The following is a 21,211-nucleotide window of genomic DNA, read 5'->3' on the forward strand; positions in this document are numbered from 1 at the left end:
AAGTGCCATTCAATTTCAAGTCCTGTTGTGATCCAGACGGTGGGTGCGGTATGGCTGTCAACACAGGTGCTCGGTCGTATAGCAAGCTTGCTGCTGCTCTAACTACAGATGTTCCTTCCGACTGTGGTGTTGGTATAATAGGAACTAGTGATACTACCTGTTCGAAAATACCACTCGTAGTTGGTAGTGGTGGCGGTGATACCACATCAGGTATTGGAATTCGTACTGGCGTCATATCACTAATAAGATGTGATAGCTCTGTCCTTGATATCCCACCTGCCAATTGTGCTTCTGCCAGACATGACGATGGGGATGCTAATGATTGCAAATCATGGACCTCAACAACTTTATCCGGATTCTGCACATGCCGATCATGTATCGCAGCTCGTATTTCTTCAGCAGTGACCGTAAATGATGATTTCGCACGCTCTTTTTCTTGTGGCGGTGCATCGATAACGTCGAATCCATGCTGCCTTAATTGGCCTTCAGCTATGAGCGCTTCAGCACGTTCCATTGCTGATTCGTGTTGTGATGCGGCTGATACGACCGTGTCTGCTGATGCGTAAATGGGCTGGTTTGTTGGGACTGCTTGTTGTTGTCGTGGTGTACGAGTAAATCCACGTAGGAGGCCATCCAGAATGGATCCGATTGTCATTACGGGTACTAGTAGAGGTTGTAGGATTCGAGTTGACGTGGTGTTTATGTCTTTAAGCCATTGTGAGCTGCGTCTTCTGGCAGTTTGTTGACCTGGAGTGGGTTGAGGAAAGGCTTCTGGTGGTTGTGGTGTTGCTGTTAGGGCAGGGTCTACTGAATCTGTAGCAAGAGTCCTTGCTGTATCAGGTCGAGCAACAGCTTTCACGTCTGGTTTCTTGAGAGAGTCTTGACTTTCATCGTCACCTTTATCCTCAGTTCCTTCCGTCTCATATGATGATGTATCACTATCTTCATATTCAGATGAATCATGGATATCAACCACTTTAGATGCATCGACTCGAGCTTGTCCTATATCGTTGCTGGCGATTCTGACCTTCTTACTAGACGGTGCGATGATCGGCTTGATGATTAAACGAATGGGCGATTGCTCCAGATGTGATCCATACAGCACAGTACCGATTCGTGCGATCACGATTGCAAACAGGTAGAATAGTGTTCCGGCCAAGACTAGAGATGCGCTAACAGGGCAATAATTACGAGATCCACAATCTCCTAGTTGAGCTGTTGCGCCGTAGAGTATGTATCCAGAAAGTGAGACTATAAGAAGGGTGGATGCTTCAAAAGCATACCGAAGAGCTACTATGGTTTCGAATCGGAATTGAGCAGCGAGACAAGCCATTGGAAGAATTGCCATTACGAGGTACAGAATCGGTCCAACACTGTCTTCGTATGTTAATGTGGCGGAAATGGTCCAGCTGTTCGAGATGCTGACACCAATGACCGATAGTATCCATCCAATATTAGCAAGTCCGTATGTACAAAGCACGATGACACGAGCTTGAGGTCGATGTGGGAAATCAAATCCAGACATGCTACAAACGGAAACAGCTATGGCGCCAATCAAGAGCAAAACTGATCCAATGGCTGCAGCAAGAATCGACATGGTTGTAGCTTGCTGTACGGCAGAGTACGTAAAGAAGGATCCTCCGAGCCGTCCAAGCGACAGTAGTAATATGATTTCAGAAACTTGCCACACACAAGCAATGATTTGACTATCGAAAACTACAGCTAGTATAATGATTACAAGAGTCCCGAGCCCAAGGACGCAGCTCAAAATGCCTGCATCAATAACATCAGTTGAGACGCTCGCATCAAGGGCACCAAAAGCACCAGTGACGACTGTCCAAGATAACAGGTTGACAAGAATCAAAGCCTTCCAGAAATTCCATGTATACGGATTCATAGTAATGTGAGCAAAAACGACCGGTGATTTTGGAATTGGTGGCAAAAGGGCCAAGGAATCAGTTCTGCCAGGTGCGGCCCATGCTTCATGAAGTTGTCTTTGCAGTTCGTTCCTCAATTCATCTCCAGGTGCTTCCCAAGACCGGACAACGATTGTCGCTGATAGTACCAGCACTTGAATTACAATCCCAGTAAATATGAGTGGATGGTGATATGTATTCCATATTACAGATATCTCTTGACCGAGAACAGAGCCGCAAAGAAAGATTGTTGATGACGTGATGGCGTTTGCTGACATGGTCATCCATTTGGTGGACGTGGTAGTGCTTAAGATCGTGAGAATCGGTGTGATGAAGCCGAATATTGTGACGGCATAGTAACTGCTTGAAATGTAACTGTCTGAGAAATCGACTCGTGTTCTGCCCAACCCAATCAGAAACAGAGTACAGCCTATTAGCGAAATGGCATTCAAGTATCGTGCCCTACAGACGAGAATTTTGAGTAGAGTAACAAAAAAGAGGAGTTTGCATTGCAATATTGACTCATACCAAGTATCTTGAGCTAATGTAAGCCTCGTCGGCAATCCACAAGACGAAGCAAACTTGCCAACAACAAACATCAACGTGCCACTAAATGCTAATGTCGTTGTGGGAGAAGCAGAGAAAGCCAGAGCAGTCACCTGGCACGTTGATCCAGATCCCACAAGACCAAGACAAGTGAAAACACTTGTAATTGGTCCGACAATCTTGAATTGCCTCCACTTGTAAACTACTATAATACCACCAGCAGCAGAAAGAAATCCACAGGACAAGAAGATAAAAGTCAAAATTGTGCTTGGTGTGGCTGGATTTATCAAATCTGTGCTTGATCCAGATCCGATAGCACTCAAGAGCCAACCAGTAGCAGCTACAATCTCAAACACTAGGATGATCATGGCGGTTGATGTGGGCGGTGGAGGAGGAGACAAAATGGTTGAATCACTGGGTTCAGAAGTGATTTGAGCAACACGGCGGTCTTGTCGCACTCCTTGACGATGGTTCCATATTCCACATGCAATAAAGCAGACCAAGAGTGGAATCGTAACGACAATAACGGCGGTTTGTGTCGAAGTTGATATCGTTGGAATAGTAACACTTGGTGTGTTATTCGAGACTGAACCGCTCAAGTTTATCGATGTCATTGTAGCACCAGCAGATTGAGCTGTAACGACATCATTAACAATAACACCGTCCATTCCCATATTAACTGCCATTCTGGCGGCGCCATACTCGCTTCCAATTCCTAACATGGCTAGCGACAAACGTCCCCGTGAATGACTCGATAGTGGGAGGAATGGATTTGATAATATGGCAGTCGAGTCGAAAATCTCGATGAGGTTTGAGGATGTTATCAATGGAGTTTGGGCGCCGATAGGTTGAATATAAGCAATATTCGAGAGTCCTGCTTGGACGAATTGGAGCAGGAGCTGTAACGAGCCAGTGCCGATGCTGTAAGTGAAGCCAAAGTTGCCACACAGTGTCTAGAATGAAATTATCAGTTTCGTGACTGATATACGAGAAAGAAAACCTTCCAATACCTGGTGAAGAATTGCTACATCCGTTGCCGAATTTACGAGAAAGAGCACCTGAACACGACTGAGAGTCTCGTTCGCTGAAACCAGCCCCTCAATTGTTGGTACTTGCGAAAACACTATTCCAGCAGCCACACTGTTTATACTGAGAGATGTAGTGTCTGAGACAAGCTGCAGGCTGGCAGTGGATCCTCGACTCAACAAGGAAGGCGAAATGCCGAGTAAAATGACAATTATTATCAAAGTAGCTGCACTAAACCAGATAACACCCTTGTGATTGTTTGATGCAACCATCACAGTCCTTGTAATGGCAAACAGAACAACCGATATGGCCAGCGGCAGATACATTCCTTCGACACCTGCGACTCCAATACCAAATATACCCAGTATAAGGCACAGTGATTTTCCAAATGCGCCGTGAAAACGAGATATCCCAGCAGGGAGAGCTACAGGTTGGTTTGCAACCGTCCAAAGCTCAATCCAGAATAACGAATTTGGTACATTATGAGGCACGCTATGAGATATTGACGATGCGGGGTTTATGGTGCATAGTAAGGTGGTTAACGGGAGTAAACCCCAAGAGTAGTAGTATGAATACGGAGTCAGTCCGAAGGCCAGACCAAGACATAGTATGAGGCCCAACACCAAACCGATTCTGACAAATAGTCGAAGAGCAGTAGTTGCTGACCTATGGAAGACTCCAAGGCCGATTTGGCAGAAGAGGATAACCGAGGCTGTCGTTAGGAGGATAATTGGTGTTCCGTAAAAAGTTCCATTGAACGTTGTAAGGGAGGCGATCATAACGCCAGAAGCACATAATCCAGTTATTATACCCAATAACGAGCCGTAAGTTTTGTATCTGTTTGAATTTGATGTCACGACTTGCGACTCTATTATGTCTTCTGGCAAGACGTCTCTCCTCCATGCAAAACCTCGTTTTCGACGACGGTTCCAAATCTACGGAAACCGCTGAATCAGTCCTCAATCAACAACTTTTCGCTTGTATTAAACGAACCTGAACTCCTTGATCTGATTCAATTTGTTGAACTGGCTCTTCCGATTTCGAGCTACCGTCCATGGTGCAACAGTAAACCAGAGTCACAGACAGTATAACGAGATAGTACCACTCAGGCTTACTGAAACAAATGGCGTCCAGAGTGAAGAGAATAGTTACAATTGATTGTCCAATTGTTGCAATTGTCATGGCGAATGTGAAGAACCGAAACTAAAAGCAACCCTCCAACGTGTCAGAAAGGGCTACAAGGTCGCGCGATACATATCGGAATACCTTGGCCTCCATCCACACATTATTTGATCTTTGAAACAGTTGACCTGCTAAGACTGCCGCCGATGCAACACCACACAGCCCATGTTGGATTACAAGAAGGTACTGGAGTAGGGGCCCTACAATGCTTCCTCGTAGCGTGTTTGAAAAAGTAACTTGCGAGACGACCACGGTTATCAGGTAGATAATGGAAAATATCGTGACCACTCCAAGAAACAGTTGACGCAGATGGACCATCCTTGACCTCCATAGCGAATGGTTCATGCAAATCAGAAAGGTCTGAAGCATAAAAGTTAACATTTGAATAGCTGAAGAAATAATAATCCATCCAGTGGTGAGATTGTTGACAAAAGCAAAGAATCCTCCCAAAAACACTGGTATAAAAACAAAATGTTAGATCCGCCTCCAGGTAGAATTCACGAGTCTCTACGTACGAACTGAGATCAACCATGATATCACATATAGAGCAAGATGGAGCAATTGAAGCTCTGAAAAGACACTCAGCAGGCCAGTTCCTCCAGTCCCTCGAAACTGTTGGGTAATAATTCGACCAAGAAATAGTGGAATCAATGCTATAGAAGCTAGTGCCAGAAGCGCATGGGCGTTCGTGAAGCCAATCTGTCAAGTAGTGTTAGAATTTTGGATTTTTTTAATTGTGTCGTAAAAGTCTCACTTGATTAACCAATAATAGCCAAGAACCAAAACGATCTGCAGCAGCTAGATCTCTTGTCGGACATTCTGATGATATAGAACTAGAGCTGTCTAGAGCACAAAAGCTCATTTTCTCATCGTGTTGCGTTTTTTCAATTCTCGCAGTGATTCCCGGCGCGCAGCGCTTTCAGCATGTTCAAAACTGGAACCGCGAGAGGTTTGAATCGATTGCAATAATCGCTTCAATGGCAACGTATGGCTCTTTTCTCCTCGCGTTGTTTTCAAGTTCTGCTCAAGCCAGTCTACGCCACCGTTTTGTTGAAAGGAGTTTTGTGACATAGAGTAATAACCGATCGGTCCAACTCGCCATAAACCACTATTATTCGGGCTTTCTTAGTAGCGATATGGTGGTCGTCTTTTCATCATAGGATCAGGTGTGCTCACGTCCCGTTGCATTTTTCGTTCTTTTCGCTGCGTAAGCGGTCTCTTATAACTTTCTTTCTCACCTCCGACCCTGAACGAAGAACAGGTCAACTGGAGTTTGGAGCTTCAATTTGGCAGCGATGAAGCTGTGGTTGCGAGCTGTTGTGGTGTCCACAGTGTGGATTCTTGCATCGCAAGCATCTCCGATAGATTCCAGTGGCAATCTGGGCAGGAGAGACAGCAACTCCTCGAATTCGAATTCTGGTTCTGGAACGGGAGACTTACAGAGTATCTCTAACTGGTGGTCGCTATATGATTGCTCATCGGGCTTCGACCCGTACGGAATGGTAATAGACGAATCTCTTCACCCAGTACAAATTGTCACGACCAACATTCTCACCGGTGGAACATATTTTTTCGAATAGTTATCAATTGTGAATGACTTTCGGAAGGCAAATGGATTGTCAGTGTTGAAGCTTGATAGTAGACTTGTCACAGTCGCCCAAGTAAAAATTGTTGCAGGCCCAGACTGTGCTATGCCGGGTCCTAACTACTTTTCAACCCTAGCAACATGCCACGGAGTTGGTGAATATGACTACTTTATCTCATGATTCGCCGAATGGTCAGACTTTTGGACAGAGAGCTATAGCTGCTGGCTTCACCTATTCGTTTTTGGGTTAGTTTGGACGCAGTGTGATTCGACCACCAACACACAGTCCTAAGTTTTCCTTGTTATAGCCGAGAACATTGCTAAAGGAAACCTAAAATTCGATCCTTGTCAAGTAATGATTGCCTTTCAAGCTTCGTCAGGTACATCATCAGCTGGGATGACGTTGTTCGTGAGGGAGAGCTAGGAAGAAATACTGACTACGTGTCCTCTAAAACAGCACATCGAGCAAATATCCTGTCAACAAAGGCCGCATATGCAGGATTTGCTGTTGCAACTGGAAAAGCTGCGTTGTTCTATGATCAACAGTTTGGAATGGGTGTGTAAATTCTACAATGTTGCTCCTCCATTTTTGCTCAATCCCCTATAGCGACACTGACTCCTTGTTTGCACAGCTTCTACATATCAGGCATATGCAGGTGCAGCAGCTGGAGGTGGTGCATTCGCTGCAAACCCCTCACCAACTGTAGCGAATCCGAACGCCAGCCCAGCAGTTGCACCAACTTTAACAGCAAACTATACGATTGCTGATGCCGAATCCTTGACGGCAGCCACCCAGGTCACAAACGGCACTGGAACAACTACAGGATCAACCGGCGCTGGTGGAATCTCACCTGCAACAATTGGAGGAGGGCTAGCAGGAGTATTGGTTGTAGCAGCAGTCGCAGCTGGTGGTTTCTTTGCTTACCGTAGACGTCGCTCGAGGCAGTTGGATGATAGCAATGGTGGAAAACAAAACTTTGACGATAAATACGATCCTTATGATGGAGGATTACCCCCTCTTGAAGAAAAGACAGGTGTATTTAGAGCCTTGACCAAAACAAAACGAAGTGATACTACGAGATCTGAAAAGTCTAATAATTCGGATTGGATGAGGAAGGATCCTTATGGTGATGATAAATTCTCGGAAGCCCGCTCAGATGCCTACAAAAATACGTATGATCGTTACGGCAGTCAGCCAGACAGAGGCCTTGGATCACCATATGCAGGGTCAAAGTATGAAGCGTCCAACTATGGAGATTCGAGATACGACAACAATAACAACAACTTCAACAATGATGGGTATGATGATGACCAATATGACGATGATACAGATGGCCAATATGAGGATAATAATTATAGGTCACCACCTGCTCCCGTCATGCCTCGAAGTGGATCGCCTCGTAGTGCATCACCGCAAAATGCAATGTCTCGAAGTGGATCTAGACCAACACAGGATGGCAGTCAAAGACGAAATCCTTCCATCAGGGATGGTCGTGGTACTGGAGGCAGCCGACCTTCCGATCGTCAACAGGATTTTGGTAACGGGTATGACGATTATCGAGAAGCGACTAGGAGACCAGACCGAGCTATGCCACCTACAGTAGCTTCTCGTAACGAAGATCAATATGACATGAAACGCAGTCGATCTGCTCCTTCATCACGTAAATATGATAACTACGCTGACGCAGAATCGATACCCAGACAGTATACTGAACCGATTAGGAGACCTGACCGGTACGACGATATGCCACCAACACGTTCTCGATCTACATCTAGACGACGTGGAGATGGTGGTCCTGGTGGTACTGCTTCGAATTATAGTGCTGAGAGAAGACGTCAACAGCCAGTGGAGAGTGATTATGATGACATTCCTGTAATTCCACCACGTAAAGCACCCTCGCGAAAAATACCGCCACAGCAACCGCAGTATGATGACGACTATCAGGATCCATACTATAGCAGCCCTCGTGGAAAACCTAGCTATCCAGACTACGATGATTCGTATGGCGCTGGCGCCAACGACTACGATGATGAATATGACTCTAGGATATCCAAGCCCACTAAAGCATACCGATACTGAGTCTCTACTGCTAAAGCCTGAAGCTTGAAGTAAATAACATAACCTGATCTAACATTTTTTAAATACACTGTAATCATTCTCTGGGAAACCCTTCTGCACGCTTTTTGTATCCTTACGACACCGTAAACCAAAACAACGAACTCGTAAACATTTTCACAGATTTTGTTTTATTAAATTTTGGTGGAGCTCTATCTAAATCTAACTACTATCCAAGGTTTTAAAGTTGGGTGTATTCCATGTGGTGCTAATGTGTGTCCCATACACGTTTCCCTGCTTCACCATCATTCTCGTTATCTGTTTGCCATGTTCTATTTATCGTTGGTGGTGATAGCATAGTGTAGTCCTCGTCGTCCACCTCCATCATCATGTCCAAGTCTCCAATTTGGATCGGTGACAGAAGTGGAACAGCTGCATTGGCCAAGTAGGCAGCTGGTGGCTGGCTTTGGGTAGGGATTTGGTCCTTGAGAGGTATAGTCGTCATTATTGGACTAGGCCATAGGATACCAGTCCAAAGATCAGCGGATCGACCGAATGCAATAGCTCTTCGTTCGATACCGTGGACGGGAGGTATATGTGCTGGTTGTTGTACGTTGATATTGATATCGGTTGGGCTGGGTGTCAAAACATCGGTGACGTCTATGGTGTTATATCGAACATGTGTTTTAGTTCTTTGTTCGGTGGCTGACGTATGAGTTGGGTTTGACGGTACATTCAATAGTCTAGCATCAGTTGGATATGGCGTCGAGACACTATCGACCAGATCCAAAACTGGTGGCAGACTTGATGGTTCGGCAGCACGAGCAATTTGATCGTTTGTCACGGGCCGTCTGAGTGGGCCTGCACTCGACGGCTTGCCTTGATCTTTAGATAAATCATGTCGGCTGGTGGTGATGCGAAGAGGGAGAGTCTGTCTTCTAGTAGCTATAGACTCTTTCTTGGCTGACACAAGTTGTACTGGTTCCACATTCGGATCCTATTCAGCAGCACAATCTAGGTTAGAACGTTGATCCACAGAATAAATGGAAACAATTTCGTAAACATGCTTTGAATTCTTTTGTTCGTTTGACGACTGGACTTTGACATAAGTCTTGACCAGTAGCGTCTCCATCTGCACCATTCCTCACGTCTGTTGCAAACGCTTTAAGTTTCCTTTTCAAACATTGTCGTGTTGCGACACATGGTGTTGCTGCTACCAGATTACTAGCACCACCTTCTTGTTGTCCGCACGAGGTAAGTTCTTGATGAAGATTATTACTGGAGGATCCTGGTAGTGGTTGGCCGATTGCAAGGATCGTTTCATCGACCGAGTCGGGTGTGATAGCTTGACACTGGTTCGCTTTCATCGTCAACGGAGAAAAAAGACTAAATCGACCTTGGATTCCAATATTTTGTCGTTTGAAATATGGGTGATCGAGAGAAGAGAACGTGGTTCGAGGTCTCTTCCCCAACACAACAGGTCCAATCAGCTCGGCAGGGTCATTCATCATTGCTGAGCTACTTGACAACCTTCCTCCTGAAGATCTCAAAGCAGCAGCGATCTCTCTTTGTCTAGCGTCTAATTCTACAGCTGCAGAAGGTTTAAATGTGTGATGAGATGTTGGAAAAGAATGATGCACACAAATGTAAATGGCACTCACCTAGATGATGCGCCTTTTGCGTGAGTGCAATACGAGGAGCTGAGGTTCTCATCTGATGTCGTTTTCTGTTTGATTAAAGGGATATAGTTAGTAGTTTGCTATGGCCCTACAAAAGGCAATGGACAAAGTTACGTTACCTGAACAGTTTGATACTTCGTGCCTTTAAAATCTTGGTCGTTGCTTGAGTATCCGCCGATAGACCATAAACAAATACTAGAGGTGGTAACTTTTCGTTGCCTTTGTCTGCATTGTGACAGTACGAGAATCGTAATGTAGAAGGTAGCAGCTTCTAAAAACGTACCAAATTGATCGATGTTACTCTAGAATCATAAGCTCAATGATATCACAAAACTCTAAACTGAAACACTAACCTTCCGTTGGAGACCTGGAAGCCCGTGTTGACTCTGTTGCAGGTTGGCACGGCGAGCAGCAGGGGATTTGCGGGTAGAGCGCAGCCTTATAGGAGGAGTAGCATCAGCTGACGGTGGCGATAGTGGGAGAGAGAAGGCCTGATGTCTGTGGCTGAGCAGATCTACTGGATTTCCTCGTGTTGGCATCACCTCAACGCGAGGCGTTGGCGACGTTACAACACTGCCAATACTACTTCTATTCCTACTCCTACTCAAACCACTACTAATACTACTACTGGTACCTCTAGCAGAGCAATAAGCAGGAGGGGCTATAAGAGTAAAGTCAACAACAATATGTGAGTACATTCGAAGGCTCGGACATAACTTAAAAGAAACAAACCCTAAGACTTTCAAACACTTACGTGATGCAGCTGCTCCAGCTTCTATGGTACCAAGAAGCTGGCAAGAGGTCGACAGGGCAGGTGGGTTTTCAACAACGACTGAGGCGGGTGTTAGGGTTTTTAGTAGTCGCTGAGGGGTGTTATTGGAGACAAGACGCCCTGGTTGTCCTTCTACTTCGGCACCACGATCATGGGACTCGTGGGCGGGTACCAACACAACACCCACAGACAGGTGCTGTAGTTGGCGTTTCGAAGAGATCGGGAAGTCGCAGCCAGATCCCTTGTTGGTCAATGACCGTACAGGACTGTATAAGAAAAGAAATTTTATGATGAGAATTGTCTTCAAACTGAGAAAGAAGTATAAAATCGACCAAAAATCAAAAAGGCACAGGCACATGATAATCATTATAAGGCACTTACCCCGACTGCCGGTGGGGACCTCCCACCAGGGATATAGGACGAAAACCAGCTGGTGGTACTTCTACTTCAGCACCACCATCGTATGACTGACGGGCTGGTACCAACCCAACACCCATAGACAGGTGTTGATGTTGGCGTTTCGAAGGACCAAGGAGGTCGCAGCCGGGTCCTTTATTGGGCAAAGATCGCACAGGACTATACAAAAGAAGAGAATCGATTATTTTTAGTCTTCTACATACAAACCAGGACTTGAAATCGACAAGACAAAACATACCCTGACTGCCATTGGGAACCTCTCACCAGCTTCTGCCTCATATGACGGCAGGTGGTCACTAGTGCCAGACAGACAGCCATGGAAGTAGTGACGATCGCTCTGAGCACGGCTTTTGGGCTGTAGTCAGTGGAGCTCATTGTGTTAATGCGCTTAAGAAATTTGGAAGTTGTCGATGGTCCAAACAGAATAGGAACATCTGGAGAAGACCAGGAATGGTTAAACATATATATTTATCTTCGATGCAGGTAATTTCTATAGTAGTCAAGCCTCTGCTCTCTTCGCAAGGCCGCCTACAAGCAAAAACACGCAAACAGCCAAACGTACGAACACAAACTTTTCGCACTACTGGGAGTAGGTAGCAGCTCAGACTCTAGCCTCCAATCTAAACTTTCAATATATACGTCACATTCGAGATATATACAGTCTATGCAGAACGTTGGACTTACAGATTCAGTGCAGTGTTGAACACGTCCAAATCAGACCACCATGATGCAGAAAGGCGCTCCAAGACAGTTTATGTCATATCTGACGTGCAATATTATCACAAAAGTATCCTTCTTGTAATGTGTTCACAGAGCTTCAGCTCGAATATCATCGCTCCACCTGAAATGTCAATACAGCGACGAGCCTTACAGCCGATTCACAAGGTCACGACGCGTCAGATTAGTAAAATCATTCTCAAATCAATTCGGTCCAGACCTGAAATCTCATAGCTTGGATATAGCTTTTTGCAGCAAAGCGTACTTGACTTTGGCCAATTTCAAATATCAAGAAGTCCCAATGTTCAAACGTCTATAATAAAGCCTCCTCACGTAGAGAATTTATCACTACCATCAGTATCCACTACTTCAACGCGTGATTTACTCGCATCTTCAGTCTTCTCTCTCATCTTTATCAAAAGTTCTTGAGATTTAGCACCTTACAACCATGCTTCCGCTATCACTTCTAAACACATCGCAAGGCCATCCTATGCTCGTGGAGCTCAAAAATGGTATGTCTGTCTCCCATTTCCCATAAACTCGACATTCTTCTTACGAAGTCACTAAATTCCAATCATTTTCCATTCTCAAAGGTGAGACATATAACGGCCATCTTGTATCATGCGACAATTTCATGAATATATCGCTACGTGAAGTGATCTGTACGTCGGCAGACCGTGAAGAATTCTGGAGATTACCGGAAGCCTACATCAGGTAAAGACAAAACATTTGAAGTGTTTGCGTCAAGCACGTCGTAGCAGTCAGTTTGGTGTTGAAGAGACCACAAATTGATTCGAATTTATTCTTTTAGAGGGAATACCATCAAGTATCTACGTGTGCCGGATGAGATGCTTGATTTGGTCTTTGCTCAAAGTATGTAGAAAGATTTGGGAACATTTTTTGGCCATCTACTGACGCTCCTCCTTTGCATTAGGAGCCGAACGAGAACAAGGCAATAGAGGTGGTGGTAGAGGTCGTAGCAATGACCGTGATCGTGGAAGAGGAGATAGAGGTAGAGGTGGTAGAGGAGGAGGAAGAGGTGATTCACAACGAGGGAGAGGAAGAGGTTAAGCCTCATATTACCCACACATTATACACACGCACTCGCTTTTTGCATAAACTATAGTCAAATGTTTCCACTCCAATGAACACATATATTTCTCTGTATACAACACAACCAAAAAATATGAGGGCGTTTTGTAAGTATGATGCCTTTTGTTTTTTTTTTACCTAACTATAATAATATTTTCTATTGTGTTTTTTTTACAAGGCAGGAGAATTCCCAAGCATCCCTTCCATAGAAGCTCCCCACCATACCGCATCTATTGTTGTTTCAGCAGACGCAGCCACATCATGAAGCATAGACGCTCCCAGACCATTGACCAGCGACGATCCGTTCGTCAAGAATGTAGCGTCATAATCTTCCGTTCTGTAGTCAGACACAACACCCATTGTAGCATCTGTATATGATATAGAGTTTGGTAGCGTGTATGGGAATGCAAACATGGTTTCAGCCATCATGATGGGGACGTGGTTTGGGAGTGGTTGTGCTGGTTCGGTTTTTACAGGTGATGTGAGTGTGCGTGTGGGTGTTGATGGATGTGGTAGTGGTACGGTTATACGTGGAGGAGATGTTCGAGGTGCTGCTATTGATTCGGATTTTATTATTGTTGTTCTGTTTGCTGAAGACTGTTGTTGTTGCAGTGGCGGTGGTGGAGATCCACTCAAGCTCAATACAGATATGACTTCCATGGTATCCATTGCCGTATCCGATGATCGCATCTGAAATCCGGGAGACAGGGTTGGATCACGAGCTGTTTTGAATGGATCTGCCGAGTGTGGTGATGCAACTCCGTATATATCATACATGGATTCTACATCTAGTGGTGGTGGACGTGTACGGATGGGGGTTGTGACGTATGGGTTGTGTTGATAGTATCGGGTGGATGTAAATGCATTATTGTTATTGCTAATGTTGTTACTGTTGTTGCTGTGTGGTTCTGGTCTAGGTACTGGAAACCATAATGGGCTGTACAGTTGGTCCATCATTATTGTTGGATCCGAGTCTGCTGATCCGGTAGATGTTTGTCTCATGTGTGGATTACGCGCCACTGGTGTTGATGGAGATACGGTTCGGAGTAGTGGATGTGAGTACCCGTATTGAGAGTACATTGTAGAGTATGATGGTGAGTTGGGTTGAGCCGAGTTGCCGGGTGAGCGTGGTGGGTTGCCTGATGGTGATCGCATAGGCTTGCGAATTTCTAAGAAAAGCAGAATGAAGTATGAGATATTGTACTGTGACGGAATAGAAAGGAACGACAAACCGCAAACATAAATACAACAGCATCTAGTCGTATTCAAAGCAACCAACACATACCTTTGACACCATACATTTGCTTCTTGACTTTGAGTTGAGCCCTCATTGAAGCAGGGCTGGTTCCACCCTCAGCCATGATACGTTGTCGACGAGTACCATCAGGACCATCAGCTTCCGCTGTTTGATCATCCGAGCCAGCTGAAGGAATAGGAGAGGTTGTTGGTGCTGGTGGTGGTCCATCCCATACACAAGAAACACCACGTTTGGAGCAGTTACTACACATGGGTCTTGCAGAGTTGCATCGTACTTTCCTCCTGCAAGAAAAAAATGAAGAACAAAAATAGATCAGTCTTACAATAGCTCAAAAGTGAGTTCAAGCAGTGATCCTCCGAGATAAACGTACCTTCGACATTCACCACAAGCAGACTTGCCAGCTGAAGATCTAGCTTTCGGTGTAGCTGGTTCTTTTTCCCCCTGTTCTGGCGCAGCACCAGCGAGACCTGCATCCGACAATACAAAGGCCTCGTCGAATCTCTTCTGGGGCACTACGGCAGTAGCAGCACCATAAGGGATATGGACATGCAAGGGCGGTTGCGAGGCAGTGTTGGTGACCAGTCCGCCAGGAGGAGTATATGGCTTACGATTTGGTTGTGGAGAGATCCTGGCGGTCAATATGGGGCTTGGCCAGGTAGTCGTATTATCCTGGTCAAGTACTGGAGATCCAGTAGATTGAGAAACACTTGGTGACGAGGGCAATGGTGAATCAGCTACTGACGCTAGGAAATTCATTGATGGAGCAGCAGACTGAAACATGTTTATGTTTTGCATGGGCACAAGCCAAACACTGTTTTTGGCTACAAGCAGCGGATAGTGAAGGCCCCAACTTTGTTATAATCCTTAGTTTGCAGAGTTTGAAATTTAGGGTCAGATCTACGGCGATTTTGTCTTGTGCGAAGTTGAAGAAAAGAGTAGTGCCCAGTACCCAATCATTGACGAGGACAAATAGAAGAAGAAGGAAAAGCGCCATAGTTTGGTCACTTGGGAAGTGCAAACACCCACAAACAAGTGACGGTGTCTCCTCTTTGTTCAGTGTTTGTTACATGTGCGTCGTGATTTGATTTCGTGTCTGGCTGCCCATAACACCGAAAGGAAGCGTGATTCCAGATACATATCTCAGTTTTGTACAAAGATTCTTCCAATATTGAGCCTTTTTATGAGATGCAAATAGACATCCAGCTCTGAAACTCTGACCGAATCAGTTTTTTGCAACTATTTGTTGAGATTGGTTTAATCCAAAACCAACCGTTAATCGAGCAAGTCGACGGACTACTCAGTAGCAACGTTCGTAGGTAAGTGCCTACCATGTGTGCGGTAGCTGTCTATTTGCGTCTCCTGAGACAGTTGGTTACCAAAAGTTGAATAATGGCTGATTAACCAAAAACTGAAGATTGTAGGTCTTCGAACCCGACGGTCGCTCCTTAATCGCTCAGAACATGAGCTGGAAAAGGTACATTCTATTGGTTGTGGTGTTGCTCCTCAACATCAAATCCGCACCATTCGCCTACCATGTGCGCTGCTTAATTCAAGTGTGGATCGTTTGGTATCGACGCCGCATCCTTGCAATCAAACCGTCGAAAGATATTTGGCAACAGCACACTACACATGGAAGGCTATACCCAGACGTAACTATACTTTGACGTTGATTACCCCATATTCGATCAAGACCAAGTCGTATTCGTTCATTCATTACGTTCCGCAACATAGGATATGGACATGAATATCCACATGAACAATGCCTCATACAACAAGAATCTCGATTACGCCAGGATAGAGTTCTTGGCCATGATGTTTGGCAATTATGGAAGAGACGTCAAGTTTGCGAATGCTGGCGTTCAGTGCTTCTTCTTAAAGGAAATCAAGCCATGGACCAAGTATACTATGAAGACTCGTTTACGAACTTGGGGACCAAAGTGAGTTACGTTTGGTGGTGTCGGTTTGCTATCTTTGACTTCTGCTTTCCAGACGAAAAATCAAAACTGATGTTGACTTTCGTATAGATGGTTTTACTTGGAAGCCCGGTTCGAGTCTGGCTCGACACTCCACGCATTCAGTATCGCCAAGTTCTGTATCAAGGAGAAGAATGGCAAGACTATACCCTTTGAGGATTTCCTGAAACAAGCTGGCTTCACCGTCACTGAAGACGATTTGAAACGACGAGAAGCTAATTATCCGACTGCTGAAGGTCGTTCTATCAATATATGTGGTTTGCTGAATTAAGACATTGACATTTCGTAAATAGGACTCATGCAAGCTGAAGAACATTACTTGGCCACCACATCGACCATTAAGAGCTTGTAGATACCGCCTGTTGCCTTTCTCATATTTATCACTCGGGCAGACCTCTGATAGATTCTAGAAGTTGAGGTTGAATACATCGACAAACCCTTTATACATAGAAACAGTAGATTTTTTAGATCTGTTATCCAAATTTGGCGTTTATACATAATGAGACATAATCAGAATCAGTCAGAGTGTGCTCTGGTTTACTATACAATGCGCAATTTTCATACAAGATTGATATGTTTATAATGACGATCTTCAAAAATCTCGGGCTACTAGTCTAGCTCTTGCTCACATATTTTGCAAAACTTTTCTCGGCCAGACTTTTTTTCGAGCTCGCCTAGGTGAGAACGAATGCGTCTGTGAGTATCAGCTCGTGTCAAAGCTCCTTTAAGCACCTGCAAACCTTGAAGAAACTTGATTTTCTGGTCTCGCGCATGGACGATCCTCGTGGCCCGAGACAATTCACGCTCTATAAGACACCAAGAGTCCAATAAATACAGCATCCCGGCATCCCTGGACGCACTCAACGTATACACACCTAATTCCTTGATATACTGGATCTGGTTCTGGAGAGCCATAAGCAAGTCCTCTCCACCCACAGGCGGCTTTTTGGGAGTATTCAATGGCGATTGCGCTTGCAATTGAGATGAAGTTGGGGCAAGAGATGTTGGTGTATTAGGCTGCTGGTTGACCGTGACTTTAATGTGTGGTGATGAGGGTGTTGGCGGTGGGGCGAGAGGTAAAGGAGGAGACGATGAAGGCAAGTTGGATTGATTAAAGAGCTTTCCGTGTCCTCCAGAATCGGTATTGAAGGGAGAGACTTCCATAAATGTTGAAGGGAGTATCGGTCGTTGCTGAGGACTGTAGTCCTGTTCGTGTGGACGTTTGTTCATGATTTCTAGATAATAATATAGTGAGAGTTAGTCTGCTTATTTAACGTGATTCTCTTGCAGCCAGAAGCAACCCCTCCTCGCTCCGTTTTGCTCCTTACAAGCAAGAAAACACAAACTAACAAGCACTTTGAGAAAAGCTGAAATGTTTGTTAGGCCAGTAATTAGGACAGTGGTATGTATATAATCCTCACTCAATACCATACTACAGCTTAATCGCTTTGCTATATCCCACCAAACGCTCTCTAAAAATCAAATTAAATTTTAGGCCTCGGTGAGGACACTTGCTACCGCAGTCCCAGAAGCTACTGCAAAGAAGGTCGCTCCACCAGCTGCTGCCGCAGCCAAACCAGTATTGCTAAAGACATTCCAAATATACCGATGGGTAGGTCTCGTTATAGCATGAAACATTTGTGTTAGCCTGTGAGAATTCGTATCGACAATTCAACAATGTGCCAAAGACATCCCATGTGAATCATAATCGGCTTATTGGAATACTGAGGATTAACTGCAAGCAACAGCTATGGATGTCTTGCTGTGCCCGCTGTGTTGTTGCAAGCCAAACACGATGGTGGAATGATGTCACAAACTAGACACACCAACAGATACCTTATTAAAGTACTAACAAAAATACCCTTTATATATTTCACAGAACCCAGACACACCACAAGAAAAGCCCAAACTCCAGGAATACAAGGTCGACATCAACGCATGTGGTCCCATGGTGCTGGACGCACTCATCAAAATCAAGAATGAAATAGACCCAACCCTCACCTTCCGCAGATCATGTCGTGAAGGAATCTGTGGCTCATGCGCAATGAACATCAATGGTGGAAACACTCTAGCTTGCATCTCGAAAATCGACCGAAATGTCGCTGCTCAATCTAAAATCTATCCATTGCCTCACATGTTTATCATAAAGGATCTCGTGCCTGACTTGACCAACTTTTATAAACAGTACAAGAGCATCGAGCCATTCTTGAAACAAAAGACTCCGGCTCCTGCTCGAGAAAACTTGCAGACTATTGCTGACAGGAAGAAATTGGATGGATTGTATGAGTGTATTTTGTGTGCTTGTTGCTCGACTTCTTGTCCTTCGTACTGGTGGAACCAGGACAAGTATGTGCTCGGTATTGTTGTCTTGATGCCGAGATGTTCACAGGGTTACTTACGCCTTTTCGTTGCTTAGGTACTTGGGACCAGCAGTATTGATGCAAGCATACCGATGGATGATTGACTCTCGTGACCAATTTGGTGTTGAACGTCGTCAAGCCCTCCAAGATCCCTTCTCTGTATACCGTTGTCACACTATCTTGAGTAAGATATTTTGCTTTTTTTCTCCCATGTTACTGCAACTCTCTTTACTCAATGAACTCAATCTTCAACAGACTGTGCCCGTACTTGCCCAAAGGGCTTGAACCCTGGTTTGGCTATTGCTGAAATCAAGAAGATGATGGCTATGGATGGTTAAATGCTTTAAAACGTAGACTGCCTTACGATCTATTATAAAATTCCCTGCAAAATCATTCAATAAAGTTCTTCTCTCAATCAAAGAATAATTTCTGAAGTGTGTAGGAGCGCTAATGTTGAGTACGTGTGGACGGGCACGGACAATAAAAACACTTGAACAAGTGAATCACCAGAATACTTGATACCATATCGAGAGTCATTTTTTGGTTGACCTGGATCTTCTATTAGTTAGAGAGTGTGTTATATATGCAAAATTTATGACATATGTTATTTAAATATGATTTTTCAGCAATTTAAGTAGTATGTGTGTAGTGCGTGTATGCTTTTTCGATCGTAAATAGTCCATTTTTTTTGTTTCTTCTCCCTTCAAGAGACTGTCACCGCCGTCTGATTTGACAATCCCAAATTACCGCCACAAAGATCTTGTTTTTTCTTGCTTGTTTCCCTTTTTGTTGTTCTTTTTGTTGTTGCTGTGTTGCTGTTGGTATTATCTGACTGGGAGCTCTCGTCTTTGGGAGTCGATTGTTTCATCATCGTGAGGAGGAGACAACACTGCCCAACGAATGAGGTTTCCTGACTCTGACAATCGTTCACTGTAGGTAACGCCACTTGAGTGAAACCTAAATTATTCACATAAAAAGATATTGTTAGTTGCTTTGTGGCGAGGAAAAAGTTCTCCATTGGCTTATGATGAAATCAACTTGCTCAAACTCACATCCAATAATGACTAGATTGTTCAAATAACAAGAAAGTGTAAGTTGCCTTGTAGCGAAGGTTTGTTGTCGCAATTGTAATGATCTCAAACTCACCCATTATGGCATGCTTCCAAACAGGTTTCACATGGGGAAGTAACATGATATCCGACCACAGATCCACAACCTGTGGGACAGAGCGATATGGTGAGACAGACTGACTTTTAAACATATTCATATAATCTTCTTGCTCTTGAGTTACAACATACTCATACAAGCCCCATCTCTAATACGACACTGGCAGTTTTCTGTGGTATAATCAGCCCAGCAGACCAAACCAACGCCAGATGGCTGCGAATCCGTCGAGAAGAGTTCGACTCGCTTGTTTCCGAGCAACAGTGCTCTCATTCCACGATGACATACGACTGATGAGCATGTTTTGCACGAAATGATACATCTGAGAGTGGAAAGCCGGGGTTAGTTCTACCAGTAGCAACAGGAAGATACAATTTAATGATTACATACACTGGCTTGGCTCCAAACTGAGGATGTAACTGCTGCTGTTGAGCTTGAGTATTGCGATCAGGAGCAGAAGCCGACAGTGCAGATGGAGGGGGATGAACCAACGTAGGAGAAGCAGCCGCTAGTCCATACTGAGTTCTAATGGTAGCAGACATTGGCGATGATGACGTCCGTACCATCCGTAGATCTTGTTGTTGTACTTGAGATAGCGATGACGACACAGCAGACAGATTTGACGACGACATAAATGAAGAAGAGGATGATTGCTGGGATGGCGGTGGAGACGGGAGACTTTGATGCTGTCTCAATATAGCGTCTCGAAGGACTGTTACGGCTTGAGTAGTAGTCACTGAGGAAGAAGAAGCAGAGGTTGTTGATGATGTTGATGAAGTTGATGTTGGTCTTGGAGAAGGCGCCATCCCAGCCGACGATATGGATGTTGATGAAGGAGACATTGGATATTGGCTTGATAGTGATGAGGATGGTGCTCCGCCGGATTGTCCTGCTATAAACGAATCTACAAGTGCAGCAAGTCTAAATGTCAACCCGCCATCATGTTGCGAATTTGATTCCGATGTCATTGATGAAGAGGACATTGGATGCTGAGACCGTGGAGTTCTTGGGGTATGCGATGCTCTTGATGAAGATAGTCCATGGTTGCCGCTGCTCGCTCCTGTATGGATTGACAAATGTGCTTGGTTTCTTCTTGAAGATCGAGCGGTTGCTCTACTTGTGGCCGAAGGAGAGGTAGCATGGTAGTGTCTGGTACTTGTGTGGCTTGCTGGAGTCTGGATTCCCATTCTATTTTCACTGGGTGTCGTGGTCGATGTGTATTGCATCTTATGTTTTAGCAAGGCGGGGTTTCTTGAGTGATTAAAGGTGGGCTAAGAGCAAAATAGCTCGTGATTTAGGCGTCTAGAGACTAAAATAAGCTATATGACACGAGGATATTGCTGTCGCGGTCGTGTTTTTGGATTTTTTGGGTCTATGAAAATGAATGCGAGGGAAGAACAAAGTTGTCAAGTCCTTCATTTGTTTGTTGGGCAAACAGCCGCTCGCAGCCCTAGACAACGGTCGTCAA

At 44.8% G+C, this 21,211-nt stretch overlaps 4 protein-coding genes across 4 annotated transcripts; 3 read left to right on the forward strand and 1 right to left on the reverse strand.

Annotated features, from left to right (window-relative positions):
* Window positions 1-12,344: 12,344 nt before the first annotated feature.
* On the forward strand, window positions 12,345-12,967 carry SmJEL517_g00613 (uncharacterized protein; the record flags this gene model as incomplete). Its single annotated transcript, XM_031166542.1, has 4 exons — window positions 12,345-12,408; window positions 12,490-12,610; window positions 12,708-12,769; window positions 12,831-12,967. The coding sequence occupies 4 exons, from the start codon at window positions 12,345-12,347 to the stop codon at window positions 12,965-12,967; spliced, it is 384 nt and encodes a 127-aa protein (XP_031027459.1).
* A 3,013-nt stretch (window positions 12,968-15,980) lies between these two features.
* SmJEL517_g00614 (uncharacterized protein) lies at window positions 15,981-16,571 on the forward strand (the record flags this gene model as incomplete). Its single annotated transcript, XM_031166543.1, has 3 exons — window positions 15,981-16,183; window positions 16,271-16,455; window positions 16,513-16,571. 3 exons carry the CDS (start codon window positions 15,981-15,983, stop codon window positions 16,569-16,571), a joined length of 447 nt encoding a protein of 148 aa, XP_031027456.1.
* A 1,020-nt stretch (window positions 16,572-17,591) lies between these two features.
* Window positions 17,592-18,917, forward strand: SMI615 (succinate dehydrogenase; the record flags this gene model as incomplete). The annotated part of the gene is made up of 5 exons (XM_031166544.1): window positions 17,592-17,621; window positions 17,715-17,831; window positions 18,099-18,565; window positions 18,636-18,763; window positions 18,835-18,917. 5 exons carry the CDS (start codon window positions 17,592-17,594, stop codon window positions 18,915-18,917), a joined length of 825 nt encoding a protein of 274 aa, XP_031027457.1.
* A 486-nt stretch (window positions 18,918-19,403) lies between these two features.
* SmJEL517_g00616 (uncharacterized protein) lies at window positions 19,404-20,726 on the reverse strand (the record flags this gene model as incomplete). Its single annotated transcript, XM_031166545.1, has 4 exons — window positions 19,404-19,536; window positions 19,726-19,795; window positions 19,878-20,065; window positions 20,134-20,726. 4 exons carry the CDS (start codon window positions 20,724-20,726, stop codon window positions 19,404-19,406), a joined length of 984 nt encoding a protein of 327 aa, XP_031027454.1.
* Between the last annotated feature and the right edge of the window lie 485 nt (window positions 20,727-21,211).

Source organism: Synchytrium microbalum (assembly GCF_006535985.1).
Source record: "Synchytrium microbalum strain JEL517 chromosome Unknown SmJEL517_scf0002, whole genome shotgun sequence".
Taxonomy (NCBI): Eukaryota; Fungi; Chytridiomycota; class Chytridiomycetes; order Synchytriales; family Synchytriaceae; genus Synchytrium; species Synchytrium microbalum.